Source organism: Tarenaya hassleriana, unplaced genomic scaffold, assembly GCF_000463585.1.
Source record: "Tarenaya hassleriana unplaced genomic scaffold, ASM46358v1 Cleome41, whole genome shotgun sequence".
In the NCBI taxonomy this organism is placed as follows: domain Eukaryota; kingdom Viridiplantae; phylum Streptophyta; class Magnoliopsida; order Brassicales; family Cleomaceae; genus Tarenaya; species Tarenaya hassleriana.
In genome coordinates, this window is record NW_010966933.1 from 544,992 (window position 1) to 567,367 (window position 22,376).

General features: G+C 38.0%; 4 protein-coding genes across 5 annotated transcripts; all 4 read right to left on the bottom strand.

The window, feature by feature from the left end:
• Positions 1-4,353: 4,353 nt before the first annotated feature.
• LOC104824809 (cleavage stimulation factor subunit 2-like) lies at positions 4,354-6,346 on the bottom strand. The gene is made up of 7 exons (XM_010556978.2): positions 6,138-6,346; positions 5,774-5,834; positions 5,555-5,591; positions 5,312-5,442; positions 5,120-5,191; positions 4,920-5,022; positions 4,354-4,516 (listed from the first exon to the last, which is right to left on the bottom strand). Exons 1-7 carry the CDS (start codon positions 6,240-6,242, stop codon positions 4,369-4,371), a joined length of 657 nt encoding a protein of 218 aa, XP_010555280.1. The 5' UTR covers positions 6,243-6,346; the 3' UTR covers positions 4,354-4,368.
• A 470-nt stretch (positions 6,347-6,816) lies between these two features.
• Positions 6,817-20,105, bottom strand: LOC104824808 (cleavage stimulation factor subunit 2-like). Of its 2 annotated transcripts, XM_010556977.2 has the most exons (8): positions 19,828-20,105; positions 19,542-19,625; positions 8,237-8,297; positions 8,018-8,054; positions 7,775-7,905; positions 7,583-7,654; positions 7,383-7,485; positions 6,817-6,979 (listed from the first exon to the last, which is right to left on the bottom strand). In XM_010556977.2, exons 2-8 carry the CDS (start codon positions 19,620-19,622, stop codon positions 6,832-6,834), a joined length of 633 nt encoding a protein of 210 aa, XP_010555279.1. In that variant the 5' UTR covers positions 19,623-19,625; positions 19,828-20,105; the 3' UTR covers positions 6,817-6,831. The 2 variants fall into 2 exon arrangements, with proteins under 2 accessions (XP_010555279.1, XP_010555278.1); XM_010556976.2 differs by lacking the exons at positions 19,542-19,625; positions 19,828-20,105 and adding an exon at positions 8,601-8,812.
• On the bottom strand, positions 13,813-19,535 carry LOC104824807 (probable receptor-like protein kinase At4g39110). The gene has a single exon (XM_010556975.1). It carries the CDS (start codon positions 18,976-18,978, stop codon positions 16,339-16,341), a length of 2,640 nt encoding a protein of 879 aa, XP_010555277.1. The 5' UTR covers positions 18,979-19,535; the 3' UTR covers positions 13,813-16,338.
• A 137-nt stretch (positions 20,106-20,242) lies between the features above and the next one.
• On the bottom strand, positions 20,243-21,575 carry LOC104824806 (late embryogenesis abundant protein-like). The gene is made up of 2 exons (XM_010556974.2): positions 21,323-21,575; positions 20,243-20,738 (listed from the first exon to the last, which is right to left on the bottom strand). Exons 1-2 carry the CDS (start codon positions 21,539-21,541, stop codon positions 20,511-20,513), a joined length of 447 nt encoding a protein of 148 aa, XP_010555276.1. The 5' UTR covers positions 21,542-21,575; the 3' UTR covers positions 20,243-20,510.
• Between the last annotated feature and the right edge of the window lie 801 nt (positions 21,576-22,376).

Consider the following 22,376-nt stretch of genomic DNA (forward strand, 5'->3'; position numbering starts at 1 on the left):
CCTTATAAAACAAGGAAAGGACCATATCACCCTTAATATAAAGAAGCGTATAAAAAAACACGTCACCGATTTTTGATAAAAATTTAATGAAAAATATTAAAAAGTGAAAAATTAATGTTTTTTATAAAGATTTAAAATTAAAAAAATAGAAAAACAAAAGAAACACTTAATATATATAATTAATATTTAATCTAATTCTTATCAATTATGTTTTAGATTATTTTGATTCTTTTAATTGAATAGTTTATTTTAAAATTTTTATAAAAACTAATTTTAAAACTAATAACTTATTTATTATATTATATAATATATTAAACTAATTAGAAATAATTAATAAATAAAAATAAAATTATAATACTATACATCACTAGAAATCTAGAATATAAAATTAACTCAATAAATAAAATAGAACAATTTTAATATATTAACGTTTATACTTTTTGATGGACATAAAAAATAAAAAAATATTGTTTTTAATAATGATTCAGAAATTAAAAATCATAAAAAAAGACGTTGAGATAAAAATCGAAAAAGTACGAAAAGTCGTAAATACTACAAAACAAAGTTACAAAGAAATAGTTGCAATTTGTAACAACAAAAAAAGTAGTAGCAATTGTAACCGAATTCGTTTTGAATTTTTGTAAAAAAAGGATGAATATCGAAATTAATTAATAAAAATCATGTGGACAAAAATTAAAATACGAATTATTTAAAAATCTGACAATTGTGTATCAAATGAGAAACACTTGGAAAAATATTTGTGGCGAAATTCGTATGAAATCGATTTTATGTTTAAGAAATAAATATAGAAAGTCATATATACTGCAAATATAAGTGGCAAAAAAAGAGCTGCCAATTTTGAACAAATAAAAATGGGCCCAACCAAAAGTAAAAAACAACGTTTTATCTCGGGAATCGGCCACAACCAAATATTTACAACTTGATTACAACTTATTTGCCACCAACGAATTCTTATAAAATCGTTAAAATATCACGAATTTTGATTCGATTTTATCAAAAGGTGATAAAAGAATGTGAATTAAATGATAATAATCGCTTTATATTAATATTTTTAACAAATTTAATATTTTGATATATTTTATGTAATATGATTGAATGTGTTTGTATAAGTTTAATATATATTTAGTATTACATACAAAAAAATATGCCAAATTTTTAATAAAATTGTGATTTGTGATTTAAAACTCTTTCTAGTGACTAGAAAATATATTAATTTTAAAAACCAAGGATATATTTTTTTGTAATTTGATGAGCTAAGTAGATTAGCTAGTCGTGATAATCCGAATCGAAATGTCGACCATATGCATTGCCGGGTAAAAACGTTTTTGGTATTTTTAATCTTGCTCCGTCAATAAAGAAACATATTTTTTAAAGGCACTAAAGGGCGGTATCGTGCTTTTAGAGAGAAAAAAAGAATTATTTCTTATATCATAATAAATTAAACATTTATCATTCTTATGGTATAAAGGTCTGTGTGAATGAAATATGTACCAAAATCCTTTAAAATAATGTGCAACTAATGTTTCTTCTAGCCAAACTAAATATGCCACGGGAAAGTCCCATCTCAATTGAAAAATGAAAAACTCTATGCAGTGGAGGTTGTGTATTCGATTCTATTTGAGGTATGAGTTTTCTTGAGACGGTCATTTTCGGTCAGTTTACATGTTCCGCATAGTTTATCGGTTACTGCATAAGGGTCGGAGAATTTATTATCCGAGATGTTGTCCGACTCGCGGGATCAGAAGTCGGTCAGAAGGACTATGAGACGGTTTCCGTTGTAAAAAACAAAAACTAAATATGCCACACTAAATATGTTTTTATCTGAAAAATAAGTAAGTGTACGTGTGTATGTATGTGTGTATAAGATCTAGATTTTGTTTTCTTAAACGATGTGATAAATTAATGCGATGTGGTAGGTAATAATGTGTTTGCGATGTCATCTTTTTTATTTATCAAGTTAGCTTTTCGGCGTAGTATATATTCCGTTTGAACTGCGTTAACAATTTTAAAGGTTTTTTTTTTTTATATTTTAGATTATTTTTTGTAATTTTTTTTTATCAAATTAAAAGTTTTACTTTTTATTTTTTGGAACAATTTGAATATTTTGTTGGATTTTTTCTTGTACAAAATAAAATATAAAAAATAAAAAATCGATGTGAAACATATAAATTAATAGTCTAAAAACTGGTAATATTCATAATATATTTAAATTCGAATCGGATATTCTATTCTCTAAATTAAACTGAGAATAAGTTAGATATAAAAAAAACGAATGAAAAGAACGGTAAGGAGAGAGAGAGAAAGTCTCACGCGCTCAGATTCTCCAAATCTTAGATTTTGACGCGTGCGGTTTACTCGCGGAGCATGCGTCTGGGCTATTTTGAGTATTTACGATTTTAGCAACAAAAAAAAGCCCAAAGCCGGAGAGTATTCTAGTGCTGGGCCCATGTAAATAAATTCCCTGTATCGTAAGTCATGTTAATTTTATTTATCCTTTAAATATACTATTTTCAAGAACTATTTATTCGTTTTTCGACGAAATCGATTATTTTTTCTAATTTTATCAATAAATCTAAAAAAATAACTTTTTTATTAAAAATAATTACATTTGATTAAACTACTCTTGCAATTTTATTAATTTTAAAATGCTTTTTTCGAGTAGATATCTAAAGCAAGAACGTACAGAAAGTCCATAGATCAAAGTAGTTCAAAGGGAATTGAGTGTCGAAAACAAAGAATAAATAGATCCAAAGACAAGGGTTAGAGAGATCAAATAAAAAAGAACACCACAAATACATAGCTCGGGTTCTAATTTTTTCTACCACATGCCACGGAAGAGACAAAATTGGTCGGAAAGACTGACGTGACGGAAACACGTGGGGGTATTATGACTGGAACCATCTCCTGACTTGGCCGGAGCTCTTGTTTGATGCGCCTGTTTTGCCCAAACCCTGCGAGAATTTAGACCGATACTGCTCTATCAACATATCGAGCCTGTCCACAACATCCCCACCGCCGCTCTTCTTCTGCTTCTTCCTTTTCTGCTGCCCCGTTGATGAGCTCTCTTCGCCTTTCTCATCCCGGGCTACCTTCTTCCTCTTTCTCGTTTGACCGTTCAGATCATCTTTGGAACTCTTAGGATTTGTTTTCCGGGCATTCTCTTCGGTTCTGTCTTGCTGATGCCTTTGCCCTTGTTTCCGGGGTTGACCTTCCTGGTTTTGATTAAAAGACGGTTTCTTAGTCTCTTCTTGAGGACATGCGGATTTCTTCTTCTTTCCCTTCTTGTTTCCGGCTGCTTCATCTCTAACGGCTCCAGTTTTATCCACTGGTTTTGCTGATTCTTTAGTCTCTTCCCCAGTGAATGCGCGTTTCTTCTTCTTGTTACCCATTGCATTGTCTGCCACTACTCCAGTGTTCTCCACCGGTTCTGCCCCTTCCCTTGTTTTTCGTTTCTTAGATTTCTTGGTTGGATGGATATCAGGTGTATGCGGTTCAGGAGTATTGATGTTAGTCATCTACATAAAAAAAAATTATATCATGAAGTGTTTATATGACATCTGATTTCTCCCCAAGGATTTCGCCATACAACTTTCCCGAGAACCAACCAGCTACACGGATTAAGAAACCAAAGAAGGGAAGAAAACAGAAGATGCCTGAGGATTGGTGAAGGAATAGGGCAATCCAGTGACGAATACAGTGGCGGCACAGTGTTGAGACTTTTCTTCTCCATCTCTCTTCGTCTTCCTGTTCTTCCCCATAGATTCCGTGGATTTGACCGCCGAAGAAAGCTTATCTAATAGCAAAAAAATTTACCCCACAAAACCCTGCTCGAACGTCGGCTGTTCTCAAATACACTACTCCTGTCGCTTCTATTTCATGGGTACACCTTAAAAATATAACCTATTAGCAAAAGTCTTCTGTGCCAATTTCAGGGGAAACAGGTGTCCTGAAAAACAATTAACACATGGATAGGGAGATATGCAGACTATCCCTGAATAAAGAACAGGGCATAAGCTTCTGCTGCCCAGGGCATCCTATGAACCTCCTCATGGCTCAAGTTAGTAAATGGAGGTCCATGAACTAATGATTTTCATCTAAACTATAACTAATGATGTTCACCTATATTTTGTGGATTGGCTAGAATAATAACTCTCTCTTCTAACATACGTATCGCAAGGTCAAACGCAGCTGACTGGATTATCTTGGCATCAAATGTAAAAGTTGATATCAACTCAAAACATCAACCTCTTTCATTAGTTGGGGACAGTAAGTTGCCAATTCAATAAAAAGAACCGGCAGAAACCTTGGTGGTCAACCACCCAACAACAGAACCATGTCTGCATTTTGTTACCAGTTCTTACCATTTTGTTGAAGCTCGTCTTTTGGAAGGGGATATGTGATGGAGCACACAGTGCCAACCTCTTGCACATGCCGATGGACCATCTCCGCCATCTCAGCATCAAGAAGGCCACCGAATATCACAGTTCTTGCAACTCTTCACGAATTAAAATAAAGAAGATAATCCATGTAAAATTCTGTCAAAACAACTAATAACATAAACATAAGAACTAACATAAACCACAGGATTAATCATCAATTTGGTGATTTCCCTAAAAACCACAGTTTAAGCCTCATTTTGGTGATTCCCCTAAGAACCACAATTTTAATCACTTTTTTGGCACTTTCCCAAAACGAAAAATCTGTTCAATATAAATCATTCTGCTTCTGTATATGCACCCCATACAGATCATGGCATACCTCAAATATTTGGAACTTATAGCTTAACCTCAATGAGAAATTCATAAACAATGTTTCTTAAAAAGGCTATCACAAGGTCATTTTAATCACTCATAACTTTCTGGAAATCTAACAATTATTATGGAATGTCAAAGTCATACCTTTGCTTCTCTGAACAAGCTTCTTTGTCCCTTAAATCAACACACAGCTTTGCTGGTCTTTTTCGTTCAACCTGTTTCTCTAGCTTTTTTTCTGGGGTATGGGCTGATTACAGAGATACAAAGTTAAGCAGAAATGAGAACAAGCCAACATGACCAACTAACTTAAAAAAGACAGAACCAAACAGGCACACGCTTCATACCTTGCTTCTCAGTCTCAGGGATCACACTGTCCTTGTCACTCTTTGTCTCTGATTGGTCGACTGATGATACCCCTAATTCATATGAGAAATATAGAAACTCGCATGAGTATTGATGTTAGTCAATCTGTAAAAAAACTGTCAAGAAGATGGTAATAACTTAAATCTTAGAATCCAAAAGATAATGGAATCAACCTTCTGCTGCTTTTGCACGGCGCTGCTCCAGAGGAGCACGATGCGTGGCATGCTTAACTGTAATCTTACGACCCCCAACAGTAGAACCGTTCTTCAACTCGATGGCACGTTTAGCATCATCCACTAAAGCACTGTAAAGAATCAAACACGTACCAGAGGGGGAGAATTAGGATTTCAAGAACAAATATAAACTGTCCACTACCCAGCATAAAAATAATTTCTAGAAAAGGGTGAGTAACTTACAATTTAACAAACCCAAAGCCACGGTGTTCATTTGATCCTACAAATACAATTGAAGAAAATTATTAGCTCCTCATAGGCAGAAGAACATCTAAGTAAAAAGAGGTAATTCAAAGCCAGATTTAGCTGTCACAGAAAGAATAGCACATAACTTCTGCTAAAAAACAAGGCATCACAAACGCTAATATTTTTTACCAATACATAGGGCATGAATTTGCTTACCTTTCTTTGTGACCATAAAACAAAGCCTGACGGGACCAACATCGCTGAAGGTTTCTTCAAGCTAAAACATGGAAAAACCAACGCGACTGATGAACATTGAAAGAGAACTTCCACCACAGAAATAGTAAATTCGCCTAAAAACGGAATTGAACCAACTTAGGAATTCAACAAGAATAAAAAAAGAATGCACAATTTCCCTGTTTTTAGAGTCGCAGAGCCCATGCATCTACATAAAAAAAAATTATATCATGAAGTGTTTATATGACATCTGATTTCTCCCCAAGGATTTCGCCATACAACTTTCCCGAGAACCAACCAGCTACACGGATTAAGAAACCAAAGAAGGGAAGAAAACAGAAGATGCCTGAGGATTGGTGAAGGAATAGGGCAATCCAGTGACGAATACAGTGGCGGCACAGTGTTGAGACTTTTCTTCTCCATCTCTCTTCGTCTTCCTGTTCTTCCCCATAGATTCCGTGGATTTGACCGCCGAAGAAAGCTTATCTAATAGCAAAAAAATTTACCCCACAAAACCCTGCTCGAACGTCGGCTGTTCTCAAATACACTACTCCTGTCGCTTCTATTTCATGGGTACACCTTAAAAATATAACCTATTAGCAAAAGTCTTCTGTGCCAATTTCAGGGGAAACAGGTGTCCTGAAAAACAATTAACACATGGATAGGGAGATATGCAGACTATCCCTGAATAAAGAACAGGGCATAAGCTTCTGCTGCCCAGGGCATCCTATGAACCTCCTCATGGCTCAAGTTAGTAAATGGAGGTCCATGAACTAATGATTTTCATCTAAACTATAACTAATGATGTTCACCTATATTTTGTGGATTGGCTAGAATAATAACTCTCTCTTCTAACATACGTATCGCAAGGTCAAACGCAGCTGACTGGATTATCTTGGCATCAAATGTAAAAGTTGATATCAACTCAAAACATCAACCTCTTTCATTAGTTGGGGACAGTAAGTTGCCAATTCAATAAAAAGAACCGGCAGAAACCTTGGTGGTCAACCACCCAACAACAGAACCATGTCTGCATTTTGTTACCAGTTCTTACCATTTTGTTGAAGCTCGTCTTTTGGAAGGGGATATGTGATGGAGCACACAGTGCCAACCTCTTGCACATGCCGATGGACCATCTCCGCCATCTCAGCATCAAGAAGGCCACCGAATATCACAGTTCTTGCAACTCTTCACGAATTAAAATAAAGAAGATAATCCATGTAAAATTCTGTCAAAACAACTAATAACATAAACATAAGAACTAACATAAACCACAGGATTAATCATCAATTTGGTGATTTCCCTAAAAACCACAGTTTAAGCCTCATTTTGGTGATTCCCCTAAGAACCACAATTTTAATCACTTTTTTGGCACTTTCCCAAAACGAAAAATCTGTTCAATATAAATCATTCTGCTTCTGTATATGCACCCCATACAGATCATGGCATACCTCAAATATTTGGAACTTATAGCTTAACCTCAATGAGAAATTCATAAACAATGTTTCTTAAAAAGGCTATCACAAGGTCATTTTAATCACTCATAACTTTCTGGAAATCTAACAATTATTATGGAATGTCAAAGTCATACCTTTGCTTCTCTGAACAAGCTTCTTTGTCCCTTAAATCAACACACAGCTTTGCTGGTCTTTTTCGTTCAACCTGTTTCTCTAGCTTTTTTTCTGGGGTATGGGCTGATTACAGAGATACAAAGTTAAGCAGAAATGAGAACAAGCCAACATGACCAACTAACTTAAAAAAGACAGAACCAAACAGGCACACGCTTCATACCTTGCTTCTCAGTCTCAGGGATCACACTGTCCTTGTCACTCTTTGTCTCTGATTGGTCGACTGATGATACCCCTAATTCATATGAGAAATATAGAAACTCGCATGAGTATTGATGTTAGTCAATCTGTAAAAAAACTGTCAAGAAGATGGTAATAACTTAAATCTTAGAATCCAAAAGATAATGGAATCAACCTTCTGCTGCTTTTGCACGGCGCTGCTCCAGAGGAGCACGATGCGTGGCATGCTTAACTGTAATCTTACGACCCCCAACAGTAGAACCGTTCTTCAACTCGATGGCACGTTTAGCATCATCCACTAAAGCACTGTAAAGAATCAAACACGTACCAGAGGGGGAGAATTAGGATTTCAAGAACAAATATAAACTGTCCACTACCCAGCATAAAAATAATTTCTAGAAAAGGGTGAGTAACTTACAATTTAACAAACCCAAAGCCACGGTGTTCATTTGATCCTACAAATACAATTGAAGAAAATTATTAGCTCCTCATAGGCAGAAGAACATCTAAGTAAAAAGAGGTAATTCAAAGCCAGATTTAGCTGTCACAGAAAGAATAGCACATAACTTCTGCTAAAAAACAAGGCATCACAAACGCTAATATTTTTTACCAATACATAGGGCATGAATTTGCTTACCTTTCTTTGTGACCATAAAACAAAGCCTGACGGGACCAACATCGCTGAAGGTTTCTTCAAGCTAAAACATGGAAAAACCAACGCGACTGATGAACATTGAAAGAGAACTTCCACCACAGAAATAGTAAATTCGCCTAAAAACGGAATTGAACCAACTTAGGAATTCAACAAGAATAAAAAAAGAATGCACAATTTCCCTGTTTTTAGAGTCGCAGAGCCCATGCATCTACATAAAAAAAAATTATATCATGAAGTGTTTATATGACATCTGATTTCTCCCCAAGGATTTCGCCATACAACTTTCCCGAGAACCAACCAGCTACACGGATTAAGAAACCAAAGAAGGGAAGAAAACAGAAGATGCCTGAGGATTGGTGAAGGAATAGGGCAATCCAGTGACGAATACAGTGGCGGCACAGTGTTGAGACTTTTCTTCTCCATCTCTCTTCGTCTTCCTGTTCTTCCCCATAGATTCCGTGGATTTGACCGCCGAAGAAAGCTTATCTAATAGCAAAAAAATTTACCCCACAAAACCCTGCTCGAACGTCGGCTGTTCTCAAATACACTACTCCTGTCGCTTCTATTTCATGGGTACACCTTAAAAATATAACCTATTAGCAAAAGTCTTCTGTGCCCTTAAAATAAATGGAAAAGACTATGTAGCCCTTAATGAAAAGAACCTATGAGAACTACATGTCCGTGTACCGATTTATTTGAGAGAGAGAAAAAAAACGCGAGAAAAAAACGTGTACAGATTTATTTTAATTTTTTTTAACAGTTTTTACATATTTTAAAAAAAATGGAGAAAGTGCGAAATCAGACAAAACGAATGGCGATTTTGAAACAAGTCAACGAAGAAAAATGGAAATCGATGAAAGTCAAAAAAGAATTTTTTTATGAAAGTTAAATTTAAAAAAAATGTTCAAAAGTTTGAATTTAAGTAAAAAAAGAAAAAAAAAAGAAAAAAGATAAAGCATCTGACAAAACCAATTTTTTTATAATCAAACAAAACCCTAAACTAATCTGTTATATATTTAATGAATCAGTGTGTTATTGCAGGTTTATGATATTCCGAAAGCAGAATTCTATTATGAATTCGATGACATGAACAAGGTTGCGGTGAAACTGTCATCGAAATGTTTTCATATAGACGTAGTGGAATATTTGGAGAAGCATTTGACAGGGGGAAATAAAGTATTTCACAGAAGTGTCACAATTTAGGCACATATTCCACATGAAGAAGAAGCAAACGCTGAAGATGAGCTTAATGGTTGCACTCATTAATCGAGCAGTGAAGACGAAGAAAGATGATGAGTTATGGTCGAGGATGACGTAGAAGAGGTAGAGGTCGTGGGCAAAAATCTTGAACTTGGTTTGAGAAGACATGACTTGAACTTGTTTTTATGTTATGTTGTTTTGTAGGACATGATGTTATTTTGGTATTTTGTATTAGGTTTGATAGACTTGAACTTTGATTTTATCACGTTATGATATTTTGTGTTATTTGAAAACAGGTTGATTTTGTAAACTCTAAAGTCGTAGTTAATGGAAAAAATATGTTGCGATTTATAAAAAAATAAGTCATAATAGAGTAGTTATTATTTTTCAAAAAATGAAAAAATAAGTCGTAATATTTAAAAGTAAGTCGTAATATTAAAAAGTAAGTTGTAAGATTAAAAAGTAAGTCGTAATGTTTAAAAGTAAGTCGTAATATTAAAAAGTAAGTCGCAATATTAAAAAATAAGTCGTAACATTAAAAAAATAAGTCGCAATATTAAAAAGTAAGTCGCATATTAAAAATGTAAGTCGCAATATTAAAAAGTAAGTCGCAATCGATGAAAGAAAAGTCAAAGTAATCATCTGACAGGTAGACCCATGATAAAAAAAAATATATTGCGAAAACATTGTAAATTATAACTTAAATACGACTTACATTAGTCGTATTTATATAAATACTAGTAATTTTTGATAATTTTTTGGTGGATTAATGACGAAAACATACCAAATAAGTGTTATAAAATGATTTAAAGATACAAATTAAGAAAACAAAGATTTTGAAAAAAATTTTAATGTAAATTAGAAAACACTCCTATATGTGTAAGAAAGATTATGGAGTGATTTGGTCCAAAGTTGATGATTTTATATAAAAGTTCTATAATTTGATTTTAAACTCAAATTTTCCGCTTAATTTTGCTTAATTAGACAATATTAAGTTCATATATATGAATTCTTAATAAAAATTCGTTTTATTTAACGATTTTTAGGACATTATCACTAATTTTCGAAAATCGTAAAGCATCCGTTTTTAAGTTACAAAATATTAGTTTTGGTTTATAATAAGACAAAATCTTACTTTTTTTACATGTGTCAGATTTTGGTTTTTTAGAATTATTTTTTTACTTATTCTTCTCTTTTTATGTCTAGGGACAAAACGCATGTGTCAGACTTTTTTCACACGTTGCTTTTTTATAAATAAACTAATCAAAATATTTTTTTTATAAATAAACTTCACTTGCTTTCGTTCTTCAAAATAAAGTTCAAAAGGTCGCAACGCAGTCACGATTCAATAGTTCACAAAAAGTCGTTACAGTTATCAGATGAAATATACATACATCAGTTTACATTTCATCTCCTAACTGTATACCTCGATTTCTTTTCTCGTCTTCTTCCTTTTGTTTTACTCTGTCCCATTTTACTCCTCCGAATCACATGGATTCATCCTTGATCTTTTTTTCTTTCACCGTTTTTCTCCGGCACTTTTGATTCGACTCATTATCGGATTTCATACCCTATACCCATATCAAAGCATATATTTTTTAAAATGGCATGGTAATAGATGAAATTGATTGGAATTTAGAGTTATAATACCTTAATAGCATATTTTCCCATCAAATGCACAAAAACCGACGCAAAAATCGTCCCAAAACTCAATAATGTGTTACAATGGAGAAACCATAAAACAATAGAGTAACGATGCAACAGAAAGTGAGAGAGGTGAGAGAGAAACGAGACCTGCATACAAAAGTATTCTTTCAAATAAAAAAGGCCCACGTTTTTATAATTTAACATTAAGGGTATTTTTGACATTTTGAAAACAAGGAGATTTAAGTAATTTACCCTGAAAACTAGTGTACAATTTGTTAAAAATTCCCGTCCCTATTTTAGAGGTGTACCTGTATAATTGATGCGACACAGGTAGTGCATTTTAGAAAAATTGCCTCATGCATTGTCTCTTGATGTGTCTTCAGTCGTTTCAGGTTATCTGGAACAGGAAACATAGTTTTGTTGTGAACTTAAAAGAGTCTTTAGCATTGCATGGAAGACGAGATGTGTTCCATGCAGTTGTCTCTTCATGTTTCTGTAGTGTATAAGACCTCGGTATCCAATTGATGGGCAAATCTGGTTGACTCTTGTCTTTTCTGAGGAGATAGAACATTTTAATTTTCTTTTTTTTCGAACACTCTATTCATTTTTAGCTGGTGGGTGTAGTGTAACACAGCTTGACAACTTATAGATGTCTTAGATCAGTTCTATGTGTGGGTCTTAGGTCTGATATTCAATGATTGTGTGTGGTTGCATCTTAGGCATTGATAAATATGGCAGGGTGGACTCTTTTGGAGATCTAACTGTGGAAAATGGCTAGAGCAATGGCTTACGAGATTCCACAGTCGGATCTTTACCTTCGACTCCTCTATTGGCTATCTGTCATTCGGCTAATTACTTGTGTTTGTGACAGATTGACATGGACACTATTGAAGTCAGTAACCTGAATAGGCAGTATTTATTCCGTCAATCGCATGTTGGGCAGTCCAAAGCTCGAACGTGGGATGTCCCTGTCCTCGCTCGAACGTGAATTCGGCATGGAATTGCCCGAATTTCCTCTTTACTGTGTTATTATTGAGTGAATGTTTGTTTGGAGCAGGTGACAGTGCATGTGAAAGGACAACCAAAACCTGCACCGAAAACATACCCAGTGTGTACGATAACCAGCACACCGGCTAAGGTATTAGAATGCCCGTTTTTCTACAGGCTCTTTGTTCATATTTCGAATAACGGGAGTAGAAAATCAGAAAAAGGCTTTACGTGTCAATAAATTTCAGTTATTATATGTACTTGCAGTTGTGTGGGCGAAAGAACCAAGAGAATGATCTCAACATGCGATCCAGCAACTCCGTGATCTCGTCCAATGAAACAACGTGCAAAAGACGAAGATATCGAGTTACAACATTGAAATGGCTTTGTCCAACGAGGAGACATGGAAGAATCGTAATAGACCGAGGCCCATATACATGCCCGAATGTCTGACCCAACAAAATGGAAATATAAACGGTCTCTGCAACGGCATCCACAGGACGTGTGGGCTCTTACAGACAATTCTCGGGTTTTTCTCGAAGCATTGAAGTTTTTTCTTTTCTTCTCCCCATTAACAGGATTTTGATAAAGATGATCGGTTAGCTGTGGAGTTTGTGAATATCCGAGCTGCTTCTTTCGGGATTCCCTTGCAGTCTTTTCGGAAATATCGTTCATGCCATTGCAACGACAAACGCTATTATAGCCGGATTAATTGTCATTGAAGCAGTCAAAGTTCTCGAAAAGAATTACAGGTTTTTCTACACTCTGTTCTCTCTATTGTTCTTATTCTGAATATTTTACTGAATTCTATAAGATTTCTCTCCCTGGATGTAGAATGACATATTGCTTAGAACACCCGAGCAAAAAGATTCTGCTTATGCGTTGGACCATTTGAACCTAACCCGTCTCGCTATGTCTGTTCCAAGTTATGGATTGTTTGGCTTACAACCCTTTTTTATTCCTTCCCTCTGCATTCTGGATCTTTCCTGCGATACCGGTTGTCCCAATTTCTTTGTCTGATTTTGTTACAGATGCCTTTGACACTTGAGATCAATACCCAGAAGTCAAAATTACGGGATCTGGTTGAGAAAATCGTCAAAGCCAAACTCGGGATGAACCTGCCATTGAGTATGCATGGGGCATCCCTTCTTTACGAAGTTGGTGACGATCTTGATGAAGTCATGGTGGCAAACTATAATGCCAATCTCGAGAAGGTTTGTTTCTATTCTTGTCGTTTGTTCTTGACCCGTACTTGGAATTTCACAATTCGCACGCTCGTGTTTCTCGTTCAGGTTTTATCGGAACTTTCTTCTCCCGTTGTCAGTGATAGCGTTCTCACTGTGGAAGATCTTCAGCGAGAGCTGTCTTGCAAGATCAATGTCAAGCACAGGTTTGCCTTTTTTTATCCGTCGTATCCTATATTAAGAATTTAGTTCTTCTTTTAAGATCCGAGGTTGTTCATAGTACTTGTGACCAGACATCATCCTCAGTCCCAAGCCATCAAAGATTTTGTATTACATCTGATCCCAACAAGCTGTTGTTTGTTTCGTCTGAAAAAGCCATAGTTAACAGCTTCCCAGAAATGTTTTAACAGATGATTTTATGCTTTTCGCTGTTTCATTCTCAGGGAAGAATTTGACGAGGAAAAAGAACTCGAAGGAATGGTTCTGTACGGATGGTCAGAGCCTAATGCTGCCACTGGTTATTAGAGTATGTTGTTAGGATTAGTATAAATACATTTTGTATGGATCATTTCATATTAATCAATACAGAAATTATTCTCAAATCTCTTTTCCATTTCTGAATTCTCTCTAGAATTCAACATGGTATCAGAGAGAAAATATTTTCTGTGGAGATTTCATTTGTTCCTCTTTTCATTTCTCATCTTTGATTCAATTCTTCCAAAATTTCACCAGATTTGTTTTGTATTTCACCAAATTTGATTCTCTCTTATTCAAGTTCAACATCATCTTCTTCCATTGCAAATTTTTTGTTTCCTGCACGATTGATTTACCTTCGGCGAAATTCGCCGGCAAATCCTCCGATCCACTAGGTTTCTCTGTCATCGAAGCCAAGTCTACTCAATCGTTTTCTGTTCGACCTCCGATTTCTTCTCCGTAAGTGTCACCAGCTTCTGGATCCTATCTGTTCGAGTTTTCAGATTGATGATTCGCCGTTCGTGTTCTTCGTCGTTCTCCGAGTTGTTCGAAATGATGTTGCTGTCCAAATCTACTGGAGATTTCTGAGATCTACACTTGCTGGCAGTCTCCGCAATCATCTCCTCTGTCGTCGAAGCAAATTGTATCGGTCTTCTCAAATCTGTCTGTTCGAGTTGGTGGTTAGCTGATTGTTATCTCTGATTCGCAGAACTGTACCATCTGAACATTCTTCCATGTTTCTCTGAGTTCCATCACTGAATTCGGCAAGATCGTCTCAGATTTCGTCTCTTTTGCTGATGTCTTCTCAGATTTGGTTGCTTTCTCTCTCTGCGAGGTCATTGGATCTTCTCGATTGACTTTCACACTTCGTCGTTTTGGACAGTGATTCAGTTTGTGAATCTCTCGCATGCTCAGCCGTTTTCGCTAGATCTTACGGTGTCGTAATTGTCTCGTCTTCATCCGTCACTTTGGATTGGTTCAGCTAACTCTTGATCTCCGATCAGCCATGGATATGGTTCTATTCTTTGTGTCATGCACCATGTGACACTTCCGATCGCTGCTAGTTGACTTAATCTCATTGAAGATTATAGTCTCCAGATATGCTTTAATTTCTCCAGCTTCGTCTTGTTACACTGTTTCTGGTTTCAGCCTTGTTGCAACCATTTGATTTCTCCACTGGATTGGTGTGATTTGGTTTTCTTTGTGGTTGTTTCATCTGACATGTTCTCCGGTTTTGTCCGGTGTTTTACTGATCAGATATGATTTGGTTTCTGATTCGGTTTGCTGCGTCATTTGTTTTTCGACTTTGATGGTCGTGTTTTTGTCTCGAGTCGTGGAGACTCATTTCATGCCGTGAAGGCGTTCGTCGAGCCGTGTAGGCTCATCTCATGCCGTGGAGGTGTTTTTTCGAGCCGTGGTGCTCATTTTATGCCGTTGAGGCGTTTTTCGAACCGTGGAGGTTCAATTCATGTCGTCGAGGTTTTCTTCGAGCCGTAGAGGTTTTGTTTCGTGCCGTGGAGGCTCTATACGAGTCATGCAGACTTCGTTTCATGTCGTGGAGACTTTGTTCGAGGATCGATTTGTCATTGATATAGTTTTCGGTTTGATTGTGGTATTCATGGTTGTAATGTTTCGTTTTCGTTTTGTATTTGTCCAAGATGAAAGTTAATCACTTTCATCTTGTGGGGGCGTATTAGAGTATGTTGTTAGGATTAGTATAAATACATTTTGTATGGATCATTTCATATTAATCAATACAGAAATTATTCTCAAATCTCTTTTCCATTTCTGAATTCTCTCTAGAATTCAACACTGGTGACGACAGTTCAGCAAGGCCTCGAGATTCTGGAAACTCCCTCGAGGTTCCAGAAATTTCCGCAGGATCCGAACCCAAGATTGCCACTGGTAAGAAAAGAAAACTCTCAGAGGAAACCGGGAATGAGACGAAACCGGACGAAAACGTCAGAGTTAAAGTGGGCATTGATGATGAAGACATTGTCGTGTTGGAGGATCCAGACATAGTTGTTAGCAAGAAGAAGAAGGTTGGATAGGACAGAATCTAACATTGTAGGATTTTTATTTTTTTTTTGTCGGAGATTCGTTTTGGGGGAAACTCTCTATTTGGTATAATGTTAGGACAGAAAACTCCACAGGTTGTATTAACGTTTTCACTAACTGTAATTGTTGAACCGAACATAGAAATGGCCATTCTCTTTTTCATACAATTTGGCCACATTTTAATTTAATAAAATATGGAATTTTTATCACTCGTCATCATATTTAATATTTCTAAGTTTTTATTTAACGTTCCGAAGAATCACAGATAATTTCCGTGTGAACTTGTAACCCAAAAGAAAACTGAATGAAAGAGAGCGTGAGTAGATAGATGCATCAGCCTTAGCAATATACATACATACATATCCACTCCACCCACAAAAATTACATGATAATACATAGTCAGACAGAAAAAAATATATTAAAAAAATTACAATGACAACAAATATCTTAAAATTCATATTCTATCTCTCCCCCTCGAAACAAATGCATTTTAGATCCACTTCAAGAATTCATTTTTAGTTTCTTCCTTTCTGTTTATCTTCCATTCAAGTTAGCAAACTGAGTAAACACGGCCGTTCCTGAGTGTTCATCCATGGCCTGAACCTCCGCCGGACCACCGTTCTCATCCGGCAGAGAAACTGGACGGTCACTGACCGCCAAGGGAGTGCTCGGAGCCACCACGGCAGACGGTGGAGCCGCTGGCTCAGGACCAGGGCCTGCAGCCACGGACTTTTCATTCTCATTCTCCTCAGCCTTGCCCTGCGAGAACGCTTCCTGAAGCTGAAGAGCGTATTCCAAGTTCCAAAGCACGTCTCCCATTGTCGGCCTATCAACTCCATAGTCGGCCAAACACTTTTCCGCAGCCTCTGCGAACTTCTTCATCGACTCGGGATTCACCGTTCCAGCCAGATGAGGGTCGATAACCTTCTCGAGCAGCCCTTTTCGTTTCCACTGCATCGCCCACTCGGCTAAATTAACTTGTTCCCTCGGCAACTGCGGGTTAATGGCCGGTCTTGCACAGAGAGCTTCCAACAGGACAACACCGAAAGAATACACGTCAGATTTGTCAGTGAGCTGCTGTCTCCTAAAGTATTCTGGGTCTAAGTACCCGAAACTCCCTTTCACGGCCGTGCTGACGTGGTTTTGTCCGAAGGCCACATCTTTGGATAACCCAAAGTCCGCGACTTTGGCCACAAATGCATCGTCGAGGAGGATATTGGTAGTCTTGACATCACGGTGGATGATCCCCTGGGCCGTCCCTGTGTGGAGGTAGTGCAGGCCACGCGCGGCTCCTATACAGATTTCGAGACGTTGTTTCCAAGAGAGAGGAGGCAGGTTTTTCCCGTAAATGTGGTCTCTGAACGGACCGTTGGACATGTACTCGTAGACAAGAATCATCTCCGTGTTCTCGTCGCAATACCCGATCAAGGAGACTAAGTGCCTATGTCTAAGCTTGGACAGCATCTGAATCTCTGTCTGAAACTCGGTTATACCTTGCTCCGACTGCGGGTTTCCTCGCTTCACGGCCACCTTGGTTCCATCGTCAATGGTTCCAATATAGACATTCCCGAATCCACCAACCCCAATGATTTGGGAAGCGTCGAAGTTTTTTGTCGCTTCTTGAAGCTCTGCGAGGGAGAAATAGCGGCCAAGACCGAGAGTCGAGTTGTAGAAGCTGGATTTCTGAGAGCCACCAGCCTTGCTTGTCATGAAGGTACTGTCACCCGCATGTATGGGTAAGAGCCAAGAAGAGAAGCTATTCCTCTTCTGCCAATCTTGAGGCCTTTTCTTCCACCTGTAGACCATAGCTCCGAGGCCAATGAAAGCTCCGAACATCATCACGAACCCAGCAGTCGCAACCATGCCATGCTTCCCCATTCCGATGGTTCTACCGTCAACTCCGAACTCGCCATCAAGGCTGTTGACTAAATTGCTCATCTTCAAGACCTCGACCCCATTCAGGATCGCATTTCTTGACCCTGTATCCTCTCCCATGGGACCGATTTGGACTTGGAGCTGAGGGCTCATCAGAGTTGAGTTCACAATGATATCCTTGTAGTAAGGAGTCCCAAGATCGCCCGTGACAGAGGACAGATCCAACCCCGAAATGGCTGTTTTCCCGTTGACGTACACGTTGAAGTACAGGTCATTCATTGACTTGCTGACGATATCGCAGAAATGCAGTCGGACGAGGTAGTTAAACGATGGGTTGGAAGGGAAGTTCCATGTAACGTTGAAGTTAGGGTTTATGGTATGAGAATCGGCCATCTCGGCAGCTGTTGCGTAAACCGTCTGTGGTGCAATCAAAGGGGTTAATCCCTCGGGGTATTTGATCGCCGAGGTGGTTGTCTTAACGTCCTTGGCCAGGTTCTGGTCTTGCAAGTACTCCTTGTCGGTTGTCCATGTTCTTCCTAACGTATCGTTTTTAGGAGTGATCAAGGGACCCCCAACGTTAATCCTGTAAACTGACTGGTAAGCATAATCGGACAGACCCTTGAAACCGATAACCGGGAAAAGGGAGGTGCCTGAATCTGAAATCAGTTCATCAGGAGCAGAGACGATTTCGATAGCGTTGATGAAAGCGGCAGAATCCTTCATGGGATTGAACCTTAGAGAGAAGAGAGGATCCGTGATGTTGAGGAGGTACTCCTTCTGAAGAAAAGCTTGGCTATTGTTGTTGTTGCTGAACTTGAAGTTATGGAGCAAGACATATTTCTCCGTCAAGACAGAGAAAGTTGCTTGTTGGAGATCGAACTTGTCATTAGGGAAGGGAGAGAAATGGAGGCGGACCCAATGCCAACCTGCATGGGCCAAATGGAACTTGTAAGTGGCTCCTTCGAGGAAGATCCTAGCCGTTAGGTAGATAGGAGATGAGACGTTATCTGAGGGCGGAGTTGAGACCTGAATATCTTCCTTGGCTTCAATGTATTGAACCATTTCTTGGTCACTCTTGAAGACTCTTCCATCAGGGGTTTTGGCCGATGATGACTTCGACCCACAGTCAATGAGAATCTGATCAGTCGGCTTAAACGCATTGTGATGATCACCAGCCGCAAAAGCAGAGGTGGTCCCTGAGAGAAAGAGGAGGAAAGCCAGGAGAAGAGTCATGAAAGGCCAGAAAGAAGAAGATGGAAGGAGTTTTACGGGTATGTTTGGTTTCTTTCCTATCTCCATCCCTCCTTGGATTGGGGGAGAGAGAGAATAGAGAAAGAAACAGGGATAAGGATAAGAAGAAACGAGGGGGAGTCGGTTGAATTTCTTGTGGTTGAAGAAAAAGAGGGAAGAAAAAAAAGGGTCATGAAAGAAAGGATTAGTTGTTATGTGTGTGGCTGGTTGTCTTGTTATGTTTGGTTCTGTTGGAGTTAAACTTTCATCGGTGGTGGATATGAACAATTGATGAGATTCAATTGTTTATTTTTAGCAAATTGCTAAAATGGGCTATTTGACAATTCTGGCATAGAACCACAATAACCAGATTCTAGTTCCCTATTTCAAGAAAATGAAGAACTAGGACTGGAACTCTGTCTCTGACCAGTATCATGACTTCACAATCAAGGAGATTCTGACATAATTGATGCACCAAGCAACATCCACATGTTAATGTTTTCTACTGAACAGGCAAGATTATAAAACAGTGTTTTCCCAATGATCTTTCTGAAGGCAGCCATTTATAATGTTCACATGTTTCCAATTTAAGACAAGAAGACGAGCAATGTAATATAGCTGAAACAACGCACCTGATCGGTCGGTATTTGGATCAAAAGAGACTTCTCACCTCCGTTACAGTGATTCCAAAGCTTGCCGGTGAGTCTTTGCATCTCCTGCAACCACTATGTTAAAGCCTGTATACAGAATCCAAGGTGTTTGCTCGGAAATAATAACTAAATCACCTAAATTGGCAATTGATCTTTCACCTAGCAATCATGTCACTCTCGTCCTAACCTAAATGCTCACGCGTATAAGCTGATGCCCCAATTCCCCAAGTCCATACTACGCAAAACAGCGAACAAAATCAACACTCACTCATTATCTTTGTCGATGATGGTGAATTTCTTCCGGAAATACTGCCTGTTAACACTTCACCGGCGGCGTCGATTATGACAGGACATTTGGACTTCGGAACCATCAACAAGGGGATCCAGCCACGGCTAAAGCTCGCAGAGGAAGATGAGAGGGCAACATCACTCATTCCCGCCGGATAAGAGAGATAAAGGACCACGATACCGGCGAAAACGCCGGCAAAGCGGCGGATGTAGACCGAAGGAGGGGGGGAGAGAGAGAGAGAGAGAGAGAGAGAGAGAGAGAGAGAGAGAGAGAGGTGCTCTGTAATCTGAATCGTTTGGATCGGCTTAATCCGATTCGCTTGGATATAAATCGAACCGATAATCGAAACCGTAATATCACATATTCACCGAACGGTTTAGTTTCGAATATAACGGAAACGAATATCCAGAGTACAATTAAATAAACAGTATAACAAATTTCCAACACATCCATAGACCGTACGGACGGATTAAACCCAGAATTCCAAATTTACAAATTGGACCAAAGGTTCGTAGGAAATTAACAAAACAACCCCAAACTTCACTAACATACAACCTCGACCCTTTACATGTAAACACGATTTTATTCACCACCGGAAAACAACTAGTGAGAGTAGGTAATGCTATGTAAAACGAAAATCTTGATTTCTACATGTGATCTGATTAAGGGTTGCTATGGTGGCCAGGGAGTTTTTCCTTTATCTTCTCCAAGAGTCCCTTCTTCTCGTGGGCCGACACTGTAGACGTCGTCGTGGTCGTGGTCGTTGTGGTCGCGGCCGACACCTCGGCATGTTCTTCCTTGTGCTTGCCACCGCCAAGTTTCTCTTTGATTTTCTCCTTCAGACCCTTTTTCTTTCTCCTCCCTCCTTGTCCATCATCCTCCGATGACGACTATACACACATATATATACATATATATGTTCAAGCAAATTAACCAGACTTCAAAACATGTATATATAAAACGATAAATCAACTTCACAATACTTCAAAAAGGAAATCCATGTAGAAAATAGTTGATTCCTATTTGCATGAACCAATATACAATATGCACGCTTTGGCGCCTATCAAGCTGATTACAGGGCCAAAGAGAATAAATTCGCAAAAGATCTATTATTGAGATTTGATTAATGAAGCCATGAATACTTGTGAAATTCTAAATGAAGAATATATGAGATTTCTTATGTTTGTTGCTGTATGTTTGAATTAGCATAGAGAGAAAATGAAAATGAGAAGATCTTTATGATATCATATATCTCATAATATTTTTCATATATCTCAACACTAAAAATATAAACAAATGGATTACAGGTTGTTCGTCGTTACATCTTTCAACAAGTAATGTAACTATATATATAGGATGCATGTATGCATACATATCTTTGCGTGGGACGTGAAGACATCACGTGCCATGTATATATATACACAACCAACTAACGCAAACTAAATATATATATATATATATATAGTTATCTCACAGAGCTAGAGGTGGATGAACTGCGAGATTGGGGAAGCTGTTCTCCGGCGGGCTCATGGACACATGGTGGCGGCTCAGTGACGGAAGGAGGCGGGACGGTGGAGGTGGCGACGCCGGTGAGGTGCATGGGGTTACCGAACTCGTCCGACAGTTGAACCGGGTTCCCGTGTTCGTCCGTCAGCCGTATCGGATTCCCCTGTTCGTCTCTCAGATCCGCCATCGTGTTTTTTTTCCCCGATGTATCTTAGCCGATTATGGGATAATGTATAAAAGATGAAACTCGAGCCCTGGTGGTGCCCTGCATGGTTATACACGTGGCATCAAACTTTTGCCATGCACGTTGAGGAAAGACACGTATTGACTCGACACACACACACCGAATTGAATGAAATCTTCTCATCATCTTTTACGGCTCTCTTTGTATCGTAGCGCTCCCTTGGACGGTGTTTTGTCTGAGATCGAATTAATATGAATGGGTTTGCATGCGGCCATGCGGGCGTGTGTATGTGTATAAATATTCATATGATATTGTGTGTATATGTATGCTATAAGTGTGTATGTGTATATATGTATATGTATACGTATGTATGTGTACTGTTATTCCTGGGAATAAAAATATCACAATCGTTAGTATTTATGATTAGGACAACGTACAATGTCCATGATTGATGAAAAAAAAGTCCAATTGTTACATTGACTAATCATCATCATTGCAACATTTAATTTTATATATAACCGAAGGGAGTTTATCAAAAAAAAAAAAAAAGAAGCCATGCCCATTCATGATTATGCCCAAACTCCAAAGTCAATATCGGTTGTCACAAAAACAATAGCATATGTCCTTTGACATTTTTATAATATAGTTTTGGCATTTAATAAACCTATAATTATATATGAAATATTTCCGCCGACAATCGCAAGGCCCAACAAGAACCTTTGACTCGCCCTTTAATCGCTCCGTATTTATGACGACTTTTTGCTTTTATCCTGTCATCCACCTCTGCGTTCGCCACGTGTTCCTGGCCCCCACTTGGGCCCTCAGAACTATCATCGTT